This window comes from Diabrotica virgifera, chromosome 7 (assembly GCF_917563875.1).
Source record: "Diabrotica virgifera virgifera chromosome 7, PGI_DIABVI_V3a".
NCBI lineage: Eukaryota > Metazoa > Arthropoda > Insecta > Coleoptera > Chrysomelidae > Diabrotica > Diabrotica virgifera.
Window position 1 is genome coordinate 143,295,469 of NC_065449.1, and position 22,375 is coordinate 143,317,843.

The following is a 22,375-nucleotide window of genomic DNA, read 5'->3' on the forward strand; positions in this document are numbered from 1 at the left end:
TCAGTCATGGAACTGAGCTCAAATATTTCAAAATATCTGGAGTAGTAGTCCACGACAATCAAGAACCATTTATCCAGTTTAAAAAGATCTAGCGCTATATTTTCCCAAGGTCGTGTACATGATTCTTCTTTGTAAAAAGTTTCTTTTAAATTTTCACGATTTTCCACACAATTGGGACACTTTCTAACCATATTTTCTATTTGAGAAGACAGCCCGATCCACCACACTGTAGATTTAGCCCTGTCCCTGCACTTGACTACCCCCAGATGACCTGTGTGAATATATTCTAGACATTTAAGTTGTAAAGCTGCTGGTATAATAATTCGAGAACTTTTTAATAACAAATTTTCACAAAATGATATATCATATCTGAATTGAAAATATGGCCAAACATGCACGGCAATTTTAGACTTTTCTGGCCATGAAGTCAACGTATATTGTTTTATTATTTGTAAAACAGGGTCATTGCTTTGTTCCTCGATTATTTGCTTTATAAACCGATCTTTTATGGGTAAATTACGAATTACAGATTTAACATACCCCTCGACTTCAGTACCTGTCAACTCATCATTACTAGGTACAGAATTTTTTATGGGACTTCGACTTAGTGCGTCTGACACAACTAACTGTTTTCCTGGGATGTAAACTACTTTATAATTGTAACGCATTAATCTCATCCGAAACCGCTGCAACCTAGGAGATAATTCATCCACATTTTTCGTCTGTAAAATTTGAACAAGGGGTTTTGAGTCTGTTTCAAAAATCAAATCTTTGACCCCTGTTATATAATCAGCAAACTTTTCAGCTGCCCACGTAATTGCCAGGGCTTCTTTTTCTATCTGCGCATATCGACCCTCTACTTGACTTAATAATCGAGATGAAAATGCCACTATTTCGCGAGATTTATCTAGATTTTCTTGCATCAGACAAGTTCCTATACCAAAACAACTAGAGTCTGAATTTACAACAATAGTTTTGTTCGCATCAAAATATGATAAATTTGGGGAACTTTCTAAACATTTTTTTAGAGTATTTAGAGCTTGAATTTGAGCAGGTCCCCATAAGAATACTGAGTCCTTTTTAGAAGAGATGTTAAAGGTTCTAAAATTTCAGATTTGTTTTTAATATATTTACCAGCAAAATTAATCATACCTAATAATCTTAAAAGTTCTGTTTTATTTTCTGGTTCTGGGAATTCTCTAATTGCTCTGACCCGTTCAGGATCTATTTTAACCCCAGAAGTAGTGATAATATGCCCCAAGTACTTGACTGACTTAGCAGCAATGACACATTTGTTTTTATTAAGGGTTATACCTTCACTGTGTAATTTTATTAGAACTTGGTTTAAAATTTCGTCATGTTCTTTGACTGAACTAGCATGGATTAAAATATCATCCATATAAAAGACTACCCCTTTCATACCTGAAAGAATCAGAAAACCTAAGTGCAAAATATTCTGGAGAACATGAAATTCCAAAGGGAAGACGTGTAAAAAAATATCGACCAAATGGTGTGATGAATGTAGTTAGCAATTGGCTTTCTGGTTTCAGTTTAATTTGGAAGTAACCACTAGTTGTGTCGAGCTTAGAAAATATTATTGAATTTTTCAGTTGAGCCAAAGTATGCTCTATTTTTGGAAGTGGGAAATAAGTTCTTAATACACTTTGGTTAAGCTTTGTGTAATCTCCGCACAACCTAACAGAGTCACCCTTTGGTACACAGACAATAGGACTTACCCACCTGGTATGTTCTTCAATTGGTTTTATTATACCCAACTGAAGTAGACGGTCTAACTCAACTTTTAATTTGGGCATGAGTGGTAATGGAACTACTCGTGGTACTGACTGAGCAAATGGCTGAACATTAGATTTTAGCTCAAGTTTCATTTGTGTTTAAATTCCCCAATATCATCAAATATTCCTTGAAATGACTCAGCTATCGTTTCTAATGAGTACTTGCTAGCACTGTAGCTTATTTCTGATTCTGCCCCAAATGCATTTATATTTTTAGATACTAAGTTATTAATATAACGTGGACTATTTTTATTAATATTGAGCATTTTTAATTTTATAATTCCAGGCCGACCAAGAATAGGCAAATTTAGATTTTTTACAACATATAAAGATTCTGAACACATATTGTCATTATAAATCAAATTAACATCAATTTTACCCTCAATTTCTAGTTTTTTATTATCACGGCCCCCTATGGACTCATGGCAAACATACATTTTATTTTTGTAAAAATCAGACAACATATTTCTAGAGACACAGCTTACATCAGCACCTGTATCAACAAGAAAAGGCATAACATATTTATTGTCAACTAAAACTCTTGCAAACCACTGATCTTTATCATTAGTGTAAATGTGTCCTAGATGAAAATCAAAGTTATTTACATGTAAGTTTTCCATTTCATTTTCTATTCCTACCTCACTTTCAGCACAGTTTTGACCTTCAACTACTCTTACATTCCTGCCGGATCTACATCTAGCTTGCCAATGTCCTTTCTTTCCACATAATCGACAACGACTATCTTTTGCTGGACATCTTTCTCGACTGTTGCAGCTTGGTACACTACAGTATGTACATTTGTAGTTTTTGTTGGATTTCCCCTGTGTGTTCTGTTGTCCATATTTATTTGGTTCTGCGTGTGATTGTGACCAGTAGTTACCTCTGTGTGCATTGACCGTAGCTACTTCTTGTACTCGTTCTTGCCTAAGAATCTTGTTTTGAGAATTCTGCAGCTCGGCTTGACGTACTGTTAATACAGCTTCCCCTAATGTTAGGTTCTTTTGGAGTTGTAACCTCTCACTTACTTTTACATCTAAAACTCCTACTACTATGCGGTCTCTTATTAACTCATCTTTTAGAGCCCCATAACTACAATGCTCTGCAAGGCTATGAAGTGCAGTGATATATGCCTCCACCGACTCCCCTGGCTGTTGACTACGTGTGTTGAACTTGAATCGTTCAAATATTACGTTCTTTTGGGGTATAAAATGAGCGTCAAACTTTTCGATAATAATACTATATACTTGCTGTGCGTGTGTTAGATTAAATTGAGTTATAATTTCCTCTGCTTCTGCCCCCATTAGATACACTACATATCAATTTTTTCAGCTTCTAGTTTGTTTATAAAACCGCTAACCGACATATATCTTTGTAACCTCTTTTTCCACTGATTCCATGATCCTGGAAGGGAGAAATTAAACTCAGAAGGAGCTGATACTGTTGCCATGTTGGCAAGCACATGGCTCCCTGCTTGATTCTCTGCCATTCCTGTATTTATTTAACTCTATTTCTGCTCTTCGAAGAAGATTCTACTTGCCAAATATTCCTCGGAGTATTTGCAAGTTCGCTGTCACCATGTAGAATTATTGAGACAATCTTTATTTAGCACTTTATTACAATTATATTTCAAAGCAACAATCCTTATCATTAACCTTCTTCTTCTTTAAGTACCGTGCCCAAATTTTTTAGGCGTGGGTAGCTTCCATAACAATTTGCCGATATCGTTCTCGATCTTGTGCGGCATGTAACAATTGATCTGCTGATAAGCCAGTCCATTGACGAAGGTTTCGGAGCCATGAATATTTCTTTCGACCAATTCCTCTTTTTCCGTCGATCTTTCCATTGAGTCCACGAGGAAAAATTTCCTGTAGTTGGCTGTATACCATTACAAAAACATAAAATCCTTTATAAAAGGTATATTTGTTAAAATCCCTATACAGGGCTACATCAAAGACAGAACTAGTTTTCGATCGGTTGACCGATCATCATCAGTGCAATCCTAAAATGTGTACAACCAGATAAAATGATACAAAGTATTTAAAATGTTGACTAAGGTTATAAAAAGTTATAGGTTATACTCACTTAGAATCTACATGCAAGCCACCAAAGTAAAAATAACAGGGTAAAAACCCTTTACAATTGATCCGTCATCGGAACATATGACAAAGATGTGAATTATAACATGGATGATTAAGATATCCAATGTTTTTCGCCCGAGGTACCAATGAGCTCTATCTGACAAGTTCACATCATGACTGTATGGAAGCAAGTGATTTTGATAACGGAAATTCTGAATGGTGACATGACAGGAATGACAGTTCCACAGGAAGTTATAATTTCCCTGTTGTTTTGTGGTATTTATTGTAAAATTTGTTAAATTAATAACAATAAAAACAGTCGTTCCCACTGTGGTAGATAGTCTGTAAAAATGGAAATAGACTTGATGTAAATGTTAAAATATTGTAAGGTTTGCCTACTTCCTCCATTACAATATTTTAACATTTACATCAAGTCTATTTCCATTTTTACAGACTATTTACCACAGTGGGAACGACTGTTTTTATTGTTATTAATTTAACAAATTTTACAATAAATACCACAAAACAGGGAAATTATAACTTCCTGTGGAACTGTCATTCCTGTCATGTCACCATTCAGAATTTCCGTTATTAAAATCACTTGCTTCCATACAGTCATGATGTGAACTTGTCAGATAGAGCTCATTGGTACCTCGGGCGAAAAACATTGGATATCTTAATCAGCCATGTTATAATTCACATCTTTGTCATATGTTCCGATGACGGATCAATTGTAAAGGGTTTTTACCCTGTTATTTTTACTTTGGTGGCTTGCATGTAGATTCTAAGTGAGTATAACCTATAACTTTTTATAACCTTAGTCAACATTTTAAATACTTTGCATCATTTTATCTGGTTGTACACATTTTAGGATTGCACTGATGATGATCGGTCAACCGATCGAAAACTAGTTCTGTCTTTGATGTAGCCCTGTATAGGGATTTTAACAAATATACCTTTTATAAAGGATTTTATGTTTCCATTGAGTATTAACTGCAGCATCCTGTATCTGCTACCTCTCATTATATGCCCCAGATATTCAAGTTTTCTCTTTTTTATCATCTTCATTAAGTCACCTTCGCCTTGACCTACTCTGTTTAAGACTTCTCTGTTTGAAATGCGTTGAACCCAAGATATTCTGAGCATTCTACGATACGACCACATCTCAAAGGCTTCTAATTTGTTCATCATGTTAACCTTCATGATCCAGGTTTCACATCCATACAGTAATACAGGATACACATAACATTTTAGGAACTTGCTCCTCTTGCAATTTCTATCATTAACCTAAGACCTAACTTCTACTGTCCATCCTGACATCCTGTCATTCTCCCCAAAGAGGTTCTGTCTCAAGTACCGACTACGTTTCTGAAGGAAACGTATAAGTGGTTGCATACTGAGCTGACTCTACAGTAACTAAGAAAACAAGCATGGCAATAACACATATATTTAATGCTATATTATACATACTTACGTATGCACATTTTCCTAATCAGAAAAAAGTAGCAGAGATCATAATGTTACAAAAACCAGGAAAAGACCCCAAAGAACTGAATTCATATATAGACCCATTAGTCTCTTACCTATATTATCTAAGCTATTTGAAAAAATGTTTCAACGTCGATTAGAACCAATAATAGAAGAAACAAGATTAATTCCAAAACACCAATTTGGTTTTCGTAGCAAACATGGAACAATAGAACAAACACATCGTATAGTCAAACAAATCAGCAATGATCTAGAAAATAAGAGGTACTGTAGTGCAGCTTTTCTAGATATCAGCCAAGCATTCGACAAAGTGTGGCATATAGCTGAAGAAAAGCATAATCCATAAGCTGAAGAAAAATCTTCCGTATCAATATTATTTAATTATAAAATCGTATCTGACAGATCGCTTTTCATTAGTAAAACAACAAGATGCTCGCTCAGAACTATTTAAAATAAAATCCGGTGTCCCACAAGGTAGTGTACTCGGTCCCTTACTATAGCTGTTATTTACTGCTGACCTACCTACAACTAGATTGACAACAGTCGCAACATTCGCAGATGACACAGGTATTATCGCATCTCACACAGACCCCCAAAGAGCTTCGCATAACTTACAAGCTCACTTAAATAAAATAGAAAAATGGTTAAAAAATGGAAACTAAAAGCTAATGAAACAAAATCGACCCACATGAAATTTACCATGTGAAGAGAGAGCTGTCCACTAGTATACATAAACAATAAACAACAAACAATTAGTACAAGTAGATACAACCAAATACCTGGGCATACATCTAGATAAAAGACTAAACATGGAGAAAACACATCTTCACCAAAAGAAAGCAACTTGGACTCAAACTTCAACAAATGTATATACTGGATTCTAGGCAGACATTCAAGACTATCAATTGAAAATAAATTAGTGGTATACAAAGCCATACTTAAATCTATATGGACCTACGGCATACAGCTATGGGGTTAGCCAGCAACTCTAACTTGGAAATCATACAACGTTTTCAAAATAAGGCATTAAGAACCATAGTAAACGCTCCATGGTACGTCCCCAACGCAATAATAGAGAAAGACCTGGAAGTTCCCAGCATCAAAGAAGAAATCAGCAAATACAGTGAAAAGTATGAAGAAAGACTTAGTGCGCATCCAAATGATTTCGCGATTGAGTTATTAAACACGGAGGGTGAAGTTCGCACCCTGAAGCGTTATAAACCAACTGACTTACCAAATAAATTTCCAAATAGATCAAAAAACTAGATTTCTATGGAATTCGAAATATTTCTTTGAACTGGTTTCAATCTTACTTGGATAATAGGAAACAACTGGTTAGAGCAAATGATACAGACTCTAGTCTCAAAAATGTTGTATGTGGGGGACCACAAGGTTCAGTATGGGTCCTCTACTTTTCCTTATCTTTATTAATGACGTCACTAGTTTAAAAATCGATAGAAACGTTTTTCTTTTTGCTGACGATACCAGTATCACTTGGAGCAACTCAAATATCGCAACTCTTCATGCTACTATAACTTCTGATCTACTCACAATAAAATCCTGGTCCAATTCTAATTTACTCTCTTTTAACGTAGATAAAACAGTAGCATTATTCTATAAAGGAACTCTTCAACCCTTACCTCTTCATAACAGCCAGATCAGTATCGTTGATTCTGTAAAGTTTCTTGGTATTTTTTTAGATAGCAACCTTAAATAGTCCCTTCATATCGATGTGTTAAGCAAGAAACTATCCTCAGCTTGCTTTGCGATAAGATCTGTTTCGAAGGAAATGAATTTAGTCTCTTCCAAAATAACATCCTTTTCATTGTTAGAGTCCCATCTTCCATATGGTCTGCCTTTTTGGGGTTCTGGTACAGCGCCCAATCCGATGTTATTTTTAAATTACAAAAAGAGCAATAAGATATCTGTTTGGTCTCAGAAGAACAACACATTGCAGAAGCTACTTCAAAGATCACAGGATTCTAACACTACCTTCTTTATATATTTTAGAAACTGTTTGCTTAATTCGTAAACATCTACATGTCTTTCCAGCAAGACCTAGACATGACTATTCCACCAGAAATTCTACCTTTGACATATATTTACCGATCCCGTCCAGTGAGTTAGTAAATCTATATTATATTCTGCAAAAAAACTATACAACCATCTCCCTCTACAACTTAAATCTGCAACATCTTTCCCCAAGTTCCGTAAAATGACAAAAGCCTTTTTATTTGAAAGACCATATTATTCAATAGCAGACTTTCTTAACCAATAACTAAGAAATTACAGTATTCTTATGTATAAGTAGAATCTTAATCTATATTTGAGTGTCATATGCAGCAGCATAATTTCTTACGCAATTTGCAAATTTTTTAAAATTTTGTAATAGATTGTTACTGATTTTTATTTCACTTTATTATGTTTTATTTATATTGACAATTTGTATAATTTTAGTAAATTGTATTTGTTATTGGTAGAGGAAATAAAAAATGTAGTATATCAAAGTGTGTAAATAATTTATTTCTTTAGCTGAGCGCTTTCGACATAAATGTCATCATCGGAGCTAATGCTAAAATAAAAAAAGAGGTCTTGTAAGAAAAAGAAGTACAAAACTCATTTTTTACTTACGTCAATTGTTAAAAAAGTACCGCTACAAAATTGAGGTGTTAACATTTGCATCTTGTGAAAATAACTTTTGGTTGGATATCCTCCGTACAACCCCAAACAGCAAAAACAGAAAAACGGCCACATTACACGTTACACAAACACAAAAAGAATTTTTTCATGGTATAGGTATCACCCATCCATAGGGCTTTTCATTCACAGTCATTTGTTTCGAGCTTCTGTCATGTGTCACATAATATTAATATATCTACGTCATACGTCTTTGGTACATACCAATGATACAAACCAAATACGTATGACGTAGATATATTAATATTATGTGACACATGACAGAAGCTCGAAACAAATGACAATAGATGAAAAGCCCTATTGTTGGCCTAGTAGAAACAGCTGACTGACAAAGTCGGATATTTAAATCTGCTTTTATCTGTTCTGCGTTGACGTATGACATCTGACATTAAATTCTGAATAATTTTAACATTTTTGAAAGAAAAATTAAAAATTTTTAAAAATTTTTTAAGGAAATGTACCTTAGATGTTTGTACTAATCAACTAATAAATTAATTGATAACATGATTGATTTTAAGACTAATTGGCCCAACATACATACACACCTTGTCAGATAAAAAATAAAAACAGGAAGTAATGAGGAAGATCAGTTTTTAATGGTGAATTCTCAAATTCAATATTCTAGGAGATATTAGATCATTGAAATTATAGATTGAGATAATATTAGATTGTTGTTGTTATTCATCTTTTGTAAATTATGTAAGTCATTGAAATGACCTTGACAGAGTGTATGGATATTTTACTAAGTTGAATCGTTAATGTTTATAGTAGAAATATTAAATTATTTAAATGCTAAGATGTTAAAATGAGTTTATTCAGTTTCTACTGTTGTAAGACATTGATAACAAACCAATAGAATAGTGTTCAGTGGAATTCAATTCTTAACAAAATAGTTTCAAACACTCTTGTTGTTAAGTGTTTTATTTCTAAAGTTCTCATTACTTGATGATATAAGTATGTTATGTAAATATCTGTAATACAACAATGTATATATAAATCCGGCCAATAGACACAAGTTTTCCTTATTTGTATTTTAAGTTATAAAATTAAATGTTAAATATAAATACACTAGTTTTTATATATATTAAAGATTGTATGAGGTCACTACTCCACTGTCTCCCATAGATACTTGAATAAAGGTTTATAATTACAATTCAAATTGATCTGAGTATTGACACAAAAATCAGGATTAGACTTCATCTCTCTAGAAATCTCCAGGTCCTCCAACAAATTCATTAATCTATAATTTTTAGATGGAATGTTATGCAAAATTTGGCTGTCTTTAGTGGGAGAGAAGGAATGATTGGTAGAATTAACATGATAGCCAAAGTTTGATTTTTCTGGAGTTCTGACATGCTCCTTGATTCTTTGAGAAAGGGTTCTCATTGTCCTTCCAACATAGGTGGTACTGCAGTCACCACAAGATAGCTTGTATATGCCACTTTTATTTAATTTATCTATTTTGTCTTTGGTTTTACTAAACAGTGATTTGATGGTATTTTTAGTTTTAAATGAAATTTTGAGGTTCTCAACTTTATTTGAAATTACACTTGAAACTTTATCTGAAATTGGGCCCAAATAAGAGATAGATCTGTAAATACAGTTTTTGGTATTGTGTTCATCTGTGTGAAAAGCTTGATTCAATCTTATTTTGAGCAATTTCTTTCTTATAATGTTGTCTATTATCAAAGGAGAGTAACCGTTGTTGACTGCTAACTGTTTTAGTATAGAAACCTCATTATTATAGTTGTCTTTAGACATAGGGATGTTCAACAGTCTATGTATGTAACAATGAAAAGCTGACATTTTTTGTTGGTATGGATGATTAGATGAATTTGGGATAATGTGGTCAGTTTGTGTAGGTTTTCGGAAGATTGAGAATTCCAGTTTAGAAGGTGTTTTTTCAATAGTCAGATCTAGAAAATTAATACTATTATTGATTTCAGTCTCAAGAGTAAATTTGATAGATGGGTGTAGACCGTTGATCAGAGATAGGATGTGATTGGGTGTGTTGGTGGGACCTTCAATGAAGGCTAAGATGTCATCTACATATCTGTGCCAAAGAATAATTTCAGGACGTGATTGTACAAACTTAGTTTCAAGTGAATCTAGGAAAAGATCAGCTAACAAAGGAGAGAGTGGATTTCCCATGGCTAGCCCTTCTGGTTGTCTGTATAGTTTGTTGTTAAATACAAAAAAGTCTTGAGACAGGCAAAATTGTAGCAGAGATTTGATGTGAATGATTTTTTGAGGATCTATTTTGTTGGATAATAATAAATCACTAACAATGGGTATGGTTTCTTGTCTTGGAACATTTGTAAAGAGATTTGTCACATCGAAGGAGACCATTATGAAGTCGGATGGTAAAGTTATAGAAGAAAGTTTAGAGACTAACTCTTGGGTGTTTTTGACTGTATACTTAGGAGAATAGTTGATAAGATCGTTCAGCAGTTTGTTTACAAACTGGGCCAGGTTCGACAAAGGAGTATTAACAAAGCTAACAACGGGTCTGATTGGGAAATTTAATTTATGGATTTTTGGAAGTCCATATAGGCGTGGTATTAAAGGGTTCTTGACAATAAATGACTTGGGATTAGTTTGAAGATGTTCAAAGAAGGTTGAGTGATTTGATAAAATGGCTTTTAAGTCAGTATTTAACTTATTCATTGGACTCTTGTTGAGTGGTGTAAATGTGTTGTCTGATAGAAAATTTTCAACCTTATTTATATAGTCTTTACTGTACATTATTATTAGGCAGTTCCCTTTATCCGCTTTAGTTATTGTGAGTTCATGTGTTCTTATTTTATGAGAAATAGACTTGATAATTTTTATTTGTGAGTGGTAGGTAGAAATCAATTTTTTGTTGTTAGTGTATCTATGATATTGTTGATTTAATTGAAAAAGACATGCTGTTTTTATGTTATTTTTGACTGATGTTGAAATATCTAAACTATTTATAATACTATCTATCTCTACACATAACAACTCAATGTTGCTTGTATCTGGTTTAGATTGAGTACTGAATTTTAAACCCTTGCTCAAAAAATCAAGTTCTTCATTATTAAAGTTGCAATTTGTTAAGTTCTTAACTCTGGTATGAAACTTATGAGAAGAAAAGTGACTCACCTGATTCCTGTTGTTATCTTTATTGTTATTAGGATATTTGTTACCTGAACGTTCAGCTTTTAAATAATTAAGTTTTTTGTTGATTTTATCAAATTTGACCTGTTTAATTAGTGCTAATTCTTCATGGTGTTCTTGAAGTATCTGCTGAAAAACTAGAAAAGGAGTGACCTCTACAATCTTGTCATACAAAATTTTAAGTTCAATGTCAAAGGAGTTGATTTTAGCATAATGAATACATATTTCTTTCCTGAGTAATTTTCTCTCTATTTCTGACTTTATTTTAATAGGAATGTTCTTTGATGTTTTAAGTGATGCAAACTTCGGAGTTAGATGAAAATTGAGGCACTGGTGTATGAACCAAATGTCAATGTAACGTAGTTCCCTCTTAGTAGACAATCTAAGGTACTTTTCGGTGTCCACTACCATACTGTAGTATAAAAAAATAGTTGAAAGACTGATAAGTTTGTACACACTTCATTAAGTGTGTACAAACTTATCAGTCTTTCAACTAGTATTTGTTATTGTTTTTATTTATGATTCTTGTAAGCTTTGTCTATAAAATGGTTAAATTTTTCAAGACAATAAAGCATATTTCTATTCTATTCTATTCTATTCTATTCTATTCTATTTTAGATAAATTAGAACTATTCTAAGTGTTACTTTATTTTACTAGTAGTACTATCATTGTTTATATATTTATATATATTCATCAATAAAATTCCAACAATTTCATTTCGATTCTCTATACGTCCGTTTCGGTCTCTCCAGACCTCTTCAGTAGGGCTACATGGACACCTCTGAATCGAAACGAAATCGGATGCTGTAGTGACATTTATTAAAGAAAATTTCCACCTCTACTAGTTTTATCTCTTTTTATTCACAATGTATTATGTTTTCCATCTTTTGCGTTATTTTTCCGGTTATTAGCGCGCTCATCACTGGCTAATACATGGCTTAAGTACAATACTGCTGAAAATAAGTAGGAATTATTAGAGCTCAGAGTCATAATAGACTTACTGGACATGCGCCAGTTAATTTTCATAGAGACTTAGCTGGAGACTCTGTAGCAAAGAACCTGAAATAATATCTTACGTGACTGTAAGGTCAAGTTTTTGGAGATAACCAAGTGACTCCTAAAATATATGATGGTACCCATCTGTTCGAGGCATTTTAAATATCATATTAATTGTGGCTTGTCTTGTGTGCACCCTTTATGCAAAACCGTTAGTTATCGAGAATTGTTAAAAGCGCTGGGTAGTGAATATTTTTGTAATATGGGCACAGCAACCTTCTTCCATTTATCTATTTGTTTTGATAATAATTACGTCATATACATATCAGATCATGTTGAATCAGCAAAAACCGTCGAATGTATGCTGGAAACATTTCAACCTTGGGAATGCTTTGAATTTCGGCCAGATAGCGAAATACATTTTTGTATTCAGAATCAGAACTTAGATATCGGTTGAATGAAGAGCGTCTCTTCGGCCGGTAATAATTTTAAGAGGACTTTTTAAGATACCGAATGAAGTGCATCGGAAATGTTTCAGCGTCGGCCGATAATATTTGAACAGAATATTATTTACTAAGATACCGGTTGGTAGTGCGTGATTTTCGCGTCACCGGTAAAAGAAAGTTCCAAAGATACTGTAATGCACGTCGAAATTCCGGATTACGGTTAAACATTGTAATTATACGCGGTGTGTTATAATTATCCATTTTAGAGATATACTTTTATTTTTCGCACTTTAATATTTTGCAAGCTGCTAACTCTTTTGACTTAAAGCTAATTATAGAAAGTAAAAGTACAAAGTCTTCTATTTAAAATCGAATCTCGGGGGTTTGTCTTAAGATCGGGTAGATTTTTAGAGGCCCCCACACCATCCATTAGACCTGTATGAACTAGTACAAGGTTCCACAATCCTTGATGGGTATCATAAGGGAATTTAAGGTATACAATAAGCCGTTTGGCTGCAGCGTGTCTGGTTTATAACGAACGGCTTCCAGGAATAACAACTATTACTGTTATAGGCACATGGTTACTGTCGACAACTGCTCTTTTGTAGATTCTACTTTGCCTTTACCTACTATGCTTGACGCATGGTTATTTAATTCTTTTCTTTCTGAAGAAATCCATCATATTTTTAATATAATTTTGTGTTCACAATATGTGTTATATTGTACGGCAAATTCTATTATCAAATTCATTGATAATAGCTCTGAATGAAAAATCAAATGATGTTACTAATAGAATAATAAAGAGACAAAGAGCTTATTCAGAGTTTATAAATAGGAATATAAAATAGATGGTTAACCCTGAACTTCTGATGTGGGTGTTTTATGATCATAGAGACTGTAATGCTGTATGTCATACCGTTGGCTATTCTCGAGAATCCTTCTAAGACTAAGGATCCTTAGTCTTTAATATGAGTTTATCTTATTTGATCACTGTATTTGATTTTTACATCAACTACGGATTGATTATTTACACTGATGTTTACTAAAATACTTCTCTAAATGTAACAAACTTTATTTTTTCAAGGAAATTTATGAACGCATGCATATCGCACCCTCAGTAATATAAGGGTTCAACTCCAAATTTGTGTTAATTGTAATTTTGAATGATATGGGCACAAAATGAAATTATCTACCGGTTAGCATTGACAGAGGGAGAAAAGAACATGAATGGTTGGGTAAATATATTTATGCCTCTCTCACACTCTCCCCGGCCACCTCTGGTTTTTACTGCTACAAGGGAGCAATCAGTAACATGTCTTTCTATGACGAAAATCCTGGTTAGTTTGTGTTTTAACATTCTGAATTATATAGAACAGTTTTTAGTTGAGCCGTTATATTATGCAAAATATAGTAAATAAATGGGTCTAATTCATAATAGCTCGTTATTTTGCATAAACAGTAACAGGGCATTAATAATATAACGGATCAAACTTTAACAGTTCCTTATTTCTGTTATGTTTTTTTGTACTATATGAGACTAACTTGAGAGTATTTTTTTCAATTACATGTAATTATGGAATTTATTTATATTAATTTTTTTTCTCATTGCTATTTATATGTAGTGCAATTATCAAATAAGAAATCTGCCAAATTTCACATTTATAACTTAAATAATAAGCATGTTATTTGAAAAAATAGCTATAATTTTGAAAACCAGAATCCTTAAACGCGATTTCCCAAAAATCTACTTTTTTGAATTGTGCCTCTATATTACTGAGGGTGCGATATTAAAAAAATGGTGGAGGTTCTTTAAAAAAATCTTTATAAACTGAATTACAAAAAAACGAGTATTGTTAACTAAAAAATAGTAAAACAATGTTGAAAGTGAAAGTAGAACAACTGGATGAACTTGCGTATTTAATATATAGTATTGAAAGAATATTGAATGGACTGCTTTTAACTACAGGAACGTAAACACTGACATGCGGTACGTAATACCGCCAGAAAACTTTACGTCAACGTATCTCAAAGACTAAACTATTCGCTATTGAAACGGACTATAGAGGGCAGGTCGAATGCAAGAAAATGGCCGATATAAATGGTATACGCTGTGAGCTCGTACGTAGAGGGGATATTTATAAATTCGCGAGCGCCGGTAGTGACAAGTCTGTAAACGTTTACTGGAAATTTGACATAAATGTCAAAGTGATTAATTTAAAATTAAAATTAAAAACATTAATTATAATAAATATTGGTTGGTCAAAGCTGTGGTATATATTTTTACCTTAAATATACTTACGTTTTAAATACTGAATTTAAGCGTTTTTAATGTTCCGTAATATGTAATTATAAATTAATCTATTAATCTTAGCGCCATCTACACGATAATTGTGAAAGTATCCGAAGTAAGAAATTAATATTTCATAAATAGAACGTCAAAATGATTAGCAAAATCTTAAAAAAATCGATTACAATTTAATTACTTTTTTGTGTTCTAAATATTAAGCGATAACAATTAAATCATAAATTTAAAAATTACCGGTGAAAGTTGAATTAGTAATCCTTTAGGAGCGACACCAGCGAAGCTCAGAGCGTATAAACAAACATTCAATTGAGGAATAGAACAATACCGATTTGATTTAAAATATTTTAATGTACTCATAATGCTGAAATTTACTAAAAATTTCGTAATAGTGACCAAATTCCATTCAAGTCAACAATTTTCTGGTTTGTTTATACCACTTATAGTAGTTTAAATTTATTCCACCAGAGGTCAGCTACTTTGTTTTTCATCGCGAATACCACTAATACTAAACTTGCAGCAGTTAGTTAGGAGGAGGTACAATTACACACCACTTGAAGGTACACAGATTGTGTTTGAGGAATCTTTTATAAAACAAGTTTTACAACAAAATATATTTTAGGCAAGGCATGGCATACCGCACGTTAGTGGTTAAGGGTTAACCTGTTGAAAAATAGGAAAGTATTAGGAACACAAAAACAATTTTATGTTACTTTATTTGAACATATTTTTAAAAATATAATGAACAACAATAAATAAATTAAGTAAATCTAATTGATCACAATTTAATAGAAAAGAAAAGGTATCAGTGGGTCATCATTTTCACTATTCTCTGGAAGGGATGCTCCATCTTCTTCATCGGAGGCTGAAAAAGAAATATTAGAATTATATTATTTTATTAAGCTTCAGTAAATCCCGGTGAAAGTGAATGATGTACATAGGGATAATAATATTTTTTTATACGTATAGTATTTTTTAGCAATTTGTATCTATGTAACTTTGCACAGCTTATGATTATTTGGTAACCTGGTAATTGCTTTATGGTAGTAGAGCCCAAGAGGGGATTTTTGCAGTTACTCGAGCGCGTCAGATTATCATATGGGGAGAAACGTGGTACCCTGCAAGTGTACATCTACCATATATTCATATTGGCTCTCAACACAGGGGAGTTCGTTCATGGGGGCCCGAAAAAAAAACTATCCTTAAAAATACTCGAAATTGTCAGATTAAGATAAGGTAAGTTAAGTACATGCAAGAGAGTGTATATTTCAAAAATCTGATGATTTGAGCGGGGCGTACGGAAGTGGATGAGTCAAAAAGTTTCACAAAAAAAGCGAATATTTCGCGAAATGATCGAAAAACTAAAAACTACGTGTTTAATATTTTTCAAAAATCTATTGAAAGATACTAAATATGAGCATCCACGTAGAAGGGTGGGGGTTAAATTTAATATTTTAAATAAAAATACCGCGATATTTCGCAAAATTAAAATCAGATCGAAAAACTGCAAAATACACTTATTCAATATTTTTAAAAACTCTATCTAATGGTACCAAACCCCTATCATATGAGCCCCTATTTTTATTGCTGATTTGGATTCTTTGCATAAAAATAAGCAACTTTTATTCGAAACATTTTTTCGAATTATGGATAGATGGCGCTATAAGTCTTCACTAAAATGGAAAATTTTACTTAACTTTTTTGGTTTTAGGACTTAATAATCACAACCCAATAGGTCCCCAAAGCGCTCGAGTGACTGCACATTAATTTAGTATACTTTACTCCCCTACCATTACTTGTGACCCTATCTATAAATATACTTTTTAGATTAGTAGGTACCTAGATAATTTTTAAATAAAAAAAGAAAAGAAAAAAAGAGAAGCAAGTGGTTATACGATTTCTTATAATACAAAAACTAAAATGATATGAAGGATATTAAATGCAAATGATATGGAGGAAATTACAAAACAGAATAAAAGAGGCACTAGATTGTAGAAGTGAAATTATTTCAAATTTTGCACAACGTTGTTACATTTTAGTTGGGTTACAGAAATTTTACTACGTGGAAGTCTATTACTTTTGTAGAATATCCTACTTTTCTGTTGGTTTGCAAAATGCGATTAGGAATACCGTAAGAGGTATGCCAAATGAAAAAGTTCACACAAAAGATCTAGATATGATGCTTATCCCTGTCCTAATTTTATAGGCGTCGGTCTAAATTATTGGTAATTTTATCTGTCATATTTTTGTTTTTTAAGCTGATTTTGGAAAGAGAGTAGTACCAATAATGTAGGTACATGAAATTTCAATTGCCTAGCAAAAACAAACCTGAATGTTTTTTGATTTTAGAGTTTACCAAAACTGGGTATGGATTACTAGAGAGATTCTGAGGACAGATAAGGCCTCATCTATTGCCCTTTCTCGTTAAATAAGAGATGTGGTGGAAGTTACACTGTAGAGCGAGGAAAAGAAATAAAGGATACAAAAATGAATTTTAAGAACAATGAGTAGACCTAATAAGATCCAAAATTATCCTAAATGTGGAGACGCAGATGACGAAACCACGTGGTACAGAGTCAGTGAAACTGACAGGTGAGAACCCGTCTTATTACGTTGTTGAGTAACTGATTAGTGACACATGTTCAGTATTTAGATTGTAGTGATGTAATTAATGAAAATGAAGGAAGAGTGGCATTTTGTAAAATAATTTTAAATAGGGCAAGTAATATATTATTATTAGAAACTAATATTACACTTTTTTGTTACTCGCTTTGAAGCAGCAACCGTTAAATATTAAATGACGATAGTGTAGAAAACAATACACTATGCCGAATATTTGACAGTCTTTAAATTTTATGAAACAAGCTTAAGTTAATTTATCATTTCGGTTTTCCACACTCTGAGAGACTTCATTTTTGAAGTGAATAAATATTTCTTATCGCTCGGTATGGAATTTTGACGGGACTAAAATCGTATTTGCCGTCATTCAAAAATCGTGACGTGAATGGTAACCTTGCCCTATACAGTAATCATCATCATCATGGCATCTACACTCCTAACGGAGTGATTGCTGTCCTCTTTGGGCTCTTCCAATTCATTTTATAATTGGTTGTGTGGCTTGGCATCTTCTACAATTTTTCTCCATTCGTTCCTGCTTTTGCTTATGGTTACCCATTCTCTATCTTCCATCTTTTTAAGATCCTCGACTATTTGGTTCTCCCATGTAGTTTTGGGCCTTCCTCGTGGTCTCCTGATACAGGTCTCCTGTATCAGGCAGACAAATATAATAATTGTCTCCAGTTTTATACCGCTAACGTGGCTTTGAGGTTCTAGCAGGGTAGTCTGTTATATCTAGGGCCTACAAGGAAGGTAACGGCCAGTGCTACGCTTCAACCGCCTATTACCCCTGGTTTTATCCAAGGTACTTATTTTATTCAGGCTGAGTCGACATGGGGTCTATAGACATTTTTTTTTAAATGTCGACTTGGGATTCGAACCCTGGCCTACTTGCATGAAAGTCAGACATCCTACCGCCTGAGCTACTCCGGCCCTAATATACAAATATCTATACATTTATTTTAACTTTCTTAGTAAGCTAAGGGCCGGTTGTTCGAACGCTAATCAACAATGATCATTATCAAATATTTAATTACTGTCACCAACTGTCAATGTCAACTTTGTTTGGGTTGCTGAAAACATAATTGATTACAATTATGAAATTACTTAATCAATTATGTTAATAATTGTTATGTTAATTGATTAACTAATCTCACAATTATAATCAATTATGTTTTCAGTAACCCAATAAAAGTTGACATTGACAGTTTTTGGTGACAGTAATTAAATATTTGATAGTGATCATTGTTGATTAGCGTTCGAACAACCGGCCCTAAGTATAGATCTCAATGACTGGTTTCAGGGCAAAGTCAACTACAAATTACGAATTTTAAATTATTGGCTGGCTTCGGGGTTTCAACCATATAGGGTTCAACCATATAGGGGCGATTTGTTCAATTTTACCACAAAAAATAGTGCGACACATGTTTTTATGGTAAAACTAAGTATGGAAGAAGGAAAAGGGGCAGACCGAAAACTATCTGGATAAGTGGAATCCAAAAAGCCATGTCTGAGAGAGATCTACGACCAAGAGATTGGACAGATCGACGCGGCTGGAAAATAAGAAGCGGAAGGCGCAGGACCTATAAACCGGTGTTATATAATACCAAGTATGGATCCCGAATTTTATACTATTGGCTGGGCTTTGGGGTGGTTTCAACCCTGTATAGTTCAGTTTCAGTCTGTAGAGGGCAGACGCTCGTCTGCCTGCTCTGTCTACGTCACTGAAAGGCTATCAAAACTGTACCTAATTAATATAGGAATTAAATATCTGAAACACAACGACATAATAGAAAAAGATGTAGAGGTGGACTTAACTGCGAGATCAAGAAAAGATCGGTTCTAATACCGACTCCGTGGAACGATATGGTCATGAACTCATATCTAGGTATACGACAGATCCCCTACGATTTCACAAATTATGTTATTAAACTATGATGTAAGAAAATCCAATAACACACCTTAATTACACTGAGCAGCAAAATTAACGCACCACTTGGAACATTTTTGATGTCTAGAATTTCCTAAACCGGTTATCTGATTTTAGTGATTATTTTAGTATGTTATAGTCTTATTCTTTTAGAATATCGATGTAGCAATATTGTTGCTGGACAGCTAAATGTCATTGTATGCCGGGTGTTACAATCATACTGTGTTTTTTCTCAAAGTTCGGAACACCCTGTAGAATAATCTAGCTTGTTTAAAATATTGAAATTAAAACTTAATAGGGAACTTGCACATTTTTTTTATTACATAGTAATGTTCAGTTTTGTTTAAAAATGAGATTTCCAAAATTTCACGCTTCAAAAACTCGTAATAACTTAGAAATACATATTTAAAGTCTTCTGCGGTATAAAATAGTTCAAACGACCCGTGACGTTACATAGTTTTACATTAGTTATTATTATGGTTATATTTCGCTGTGTCTAGGTACACGCTAACGTGTACGCAAATAAAAAAGTTAGGTACACGCGAATTAAACTTTATAAAGCCAGTGACGTCATTATTTAGCCTGCGCAGTGACTGGTACATGCTATTTTGATATGTTTAGTGTTTGTTTGATAGAAAAATATTTGTTAAGGGAAGGGAAGCAGAACTATTCAGATGTTTCAAACTTAATTGTAATAAATCAATGTATATACAGTTGAGTCCGCGAATCTTTACCCGTGCGTCATCATTTAAAGCATACGAAATAAGTCGATGATAAGTCAGAAAGTGAAATTTATTAAACGCAACAGCAAGTGACAGTAAGTGACTTGCTGTAGCGTTTAGTAAATTTCAATTTCCGACTTATCATCGACTTATTTCGTATGCTTTAAATGATGACGCACGGGTAAAGATTGCCGGATTCAACTGTATAAAAGCATATATTTAGGTTAGCAAAATAAATATATCTATTTAGTAATATAACAATAATTATTACATGTACTTGCGCTGGCCAATTTTTTGTGTGACACGGTGACAGGAAAATACAGCGTGTTTTATATGTTCGTTCATGGGTATTCTTTCATTTCTCTCCGACTGTACATAATATTGTTAAAATAATTTTTATAGGGAAGTTAATTATTATAATCAACTATTCTAAATGGGAAATAAGACACAATTTAGCTAAAAAAATGATTTTATTAACGTTTCGACGTCCAAATTGGATGTCATTGTCAAAATACAAAAATTAGTCAGATTAAATAAATTATTGGAAAAAATTTTTTACTAAGCAACATTTTTGTTTAATTTAATAATATTTTGTATTTTGACAACGCAACGACGTCCGATTTAGACGTCTAAACGTTAATAAAATCATTTTTTTTTTTAGTTAAATTGTGGCTTAGTTCCCATTTAGAATAGTTGATTACAAAAATGCCACAAGAAAATAGCTTCAGAATAAGTTAATTATTATTGTGAAAGCTTTAGGTCTTCCTTTTATTTTAATTTTGGACGGTAATACTATTTCACTTATAACTAAAAAAATATATATTAATTTATAGTCTCTTATAACTTTTTCATACTGTTTTAAAATGTTGTTAAACTCATTAAAACAACTAAATAATTGCCCACACTGCATAGTTAATTTAAAAACAAACACTAAACAAATAAAAAAAATAAGAAATCTCTTTACTAATCAATATTAAAATTAAAGTGTAAACACAACGCGATTAAACAAATTCCAACACTCTGACACTCTAACTTTTTTATTTGCGTACACGTTAGCGTGTACCTAGACACAGCGTTATATTTAGGTATATTCTGCTTCTCCTTCTTTAGTTTATTGGCCTCCGCCTACTTGGGTATTTGGCCAGCTCGTCGTCGGGGAATAAAGGAAAAATATTTATATTCTAATGACATTTATCGTATGTCCTTGTAATAATATATACCAGTTTGTTGGGATTGGGAGTTTGATACAGTTTTTGAATGAAAGGAAAGAAGGTTTACTATTGAAAATAAAACCATTTTGTAAAAGTACAAATTTTCTATGAATAGTTCAAACGATCAAAAACACTTTTAACGTCACATAACTGTATTTTTTACTGACGTTTATAATGTCTAATTTAAAATTATATATACAATTGGTGTAGAATGTAAACATACAACGGCGTGACGTCACGACGCGTTTTGGGGTGGCTGGAATAAGTTGAATTTTTAGTCGTCTTTAGGGGCCAAACGAAAGACAAACAAAACTTTTTTATCTTTGATACAGGTTCTAAATTATGTTCTGTTGTGATTTATAACATTTTTTTCGAATTTAAAATTTTATGCAGTTCCCTAATAGGGAACTTGCATAAAATTTTAAATTCGAAAAATTGTAGCCTCAGGCTTTCTAAACGTTTTGCTTTTTGATTCATTCGCTTATGTTGGATGATAAAAAGTTAGGTACGTTAACAAATAGCCATGTTTTCATGATTAAATCCACATTTTTTGCTTAGTTTAATAAACAACCCTAAAGTTAGCAATGAGAAATTAACAATTTGATAGATGTCATATTCTTAACAGTCAAAAAGTGTCTGGTTTGTTTGAAAATTTAGTAGATTTATTATTTAAAGTTTCAATTAAATCCGTAATTTTTTTCTTGTTTGGTGGAAATGGAATGTGCTACAAGGAATTTGGCCCGTGATGAGTGTGTTCAAAGAAAAGAGATATATACTTTTATAATGCAAAAAACCTCCGATCCATAACATGGTAGCTAAGTCCTTCGCTGTTTAAGGTTACTGCTTGAACCCACTTAACACGGGTCAAACAAGAAAAAAAATTACGAACTTAATTGAAAGTTTAAATAATAAATCAAATAATTTTCATAACAAACCAGACACTTTTTGACCGTT

The 22,375-nt window shown here is 32.8% G+C and overlaps 1 protein-coding gene and 1 long non-coding RNA gene across 2 annotated transcripts in view; both read right to left on the reverse strand.

The window, feature by feature from the left end:
* Nucleotides 1-7,861: 7,861 nt before the first annotated feature.
* On the reverse strand, nt 7,862-8,193 carry LOC126887780 (uncharacterized). The gene is made up of 2 exons (XR_007699200.1): nt 7,991-8,193; nt 7,862-7,931 (listed from the first exon to the last, which is right to left on the reverse strand). It is a non-coding gene; the product is annotated as an uncharacterized LOC126887780 (long non-coding RNA).
* Nucleotides 8,194-15,641: 7,448 nt separating this feature from the next.
* Nucleotides 15,642-22,375, reverse strand: part of LOC114328562 (death-associated protein kinase related) — a 371,837-nt gene continuing 365,103 nt past the window's right edge. Inside the window, exon 6 of the mRNA XM_050655588.1 lies at nt 15,642-15,807. Coding sequence (XP_050511545.1) covers nt 15,728-15,807 — 80 coding nt within the window. The 3' untranslated portion in view covers nt 15,642-15,727. The remainder of the gene's footprint in view (nt 15,808-22,375) is intronic.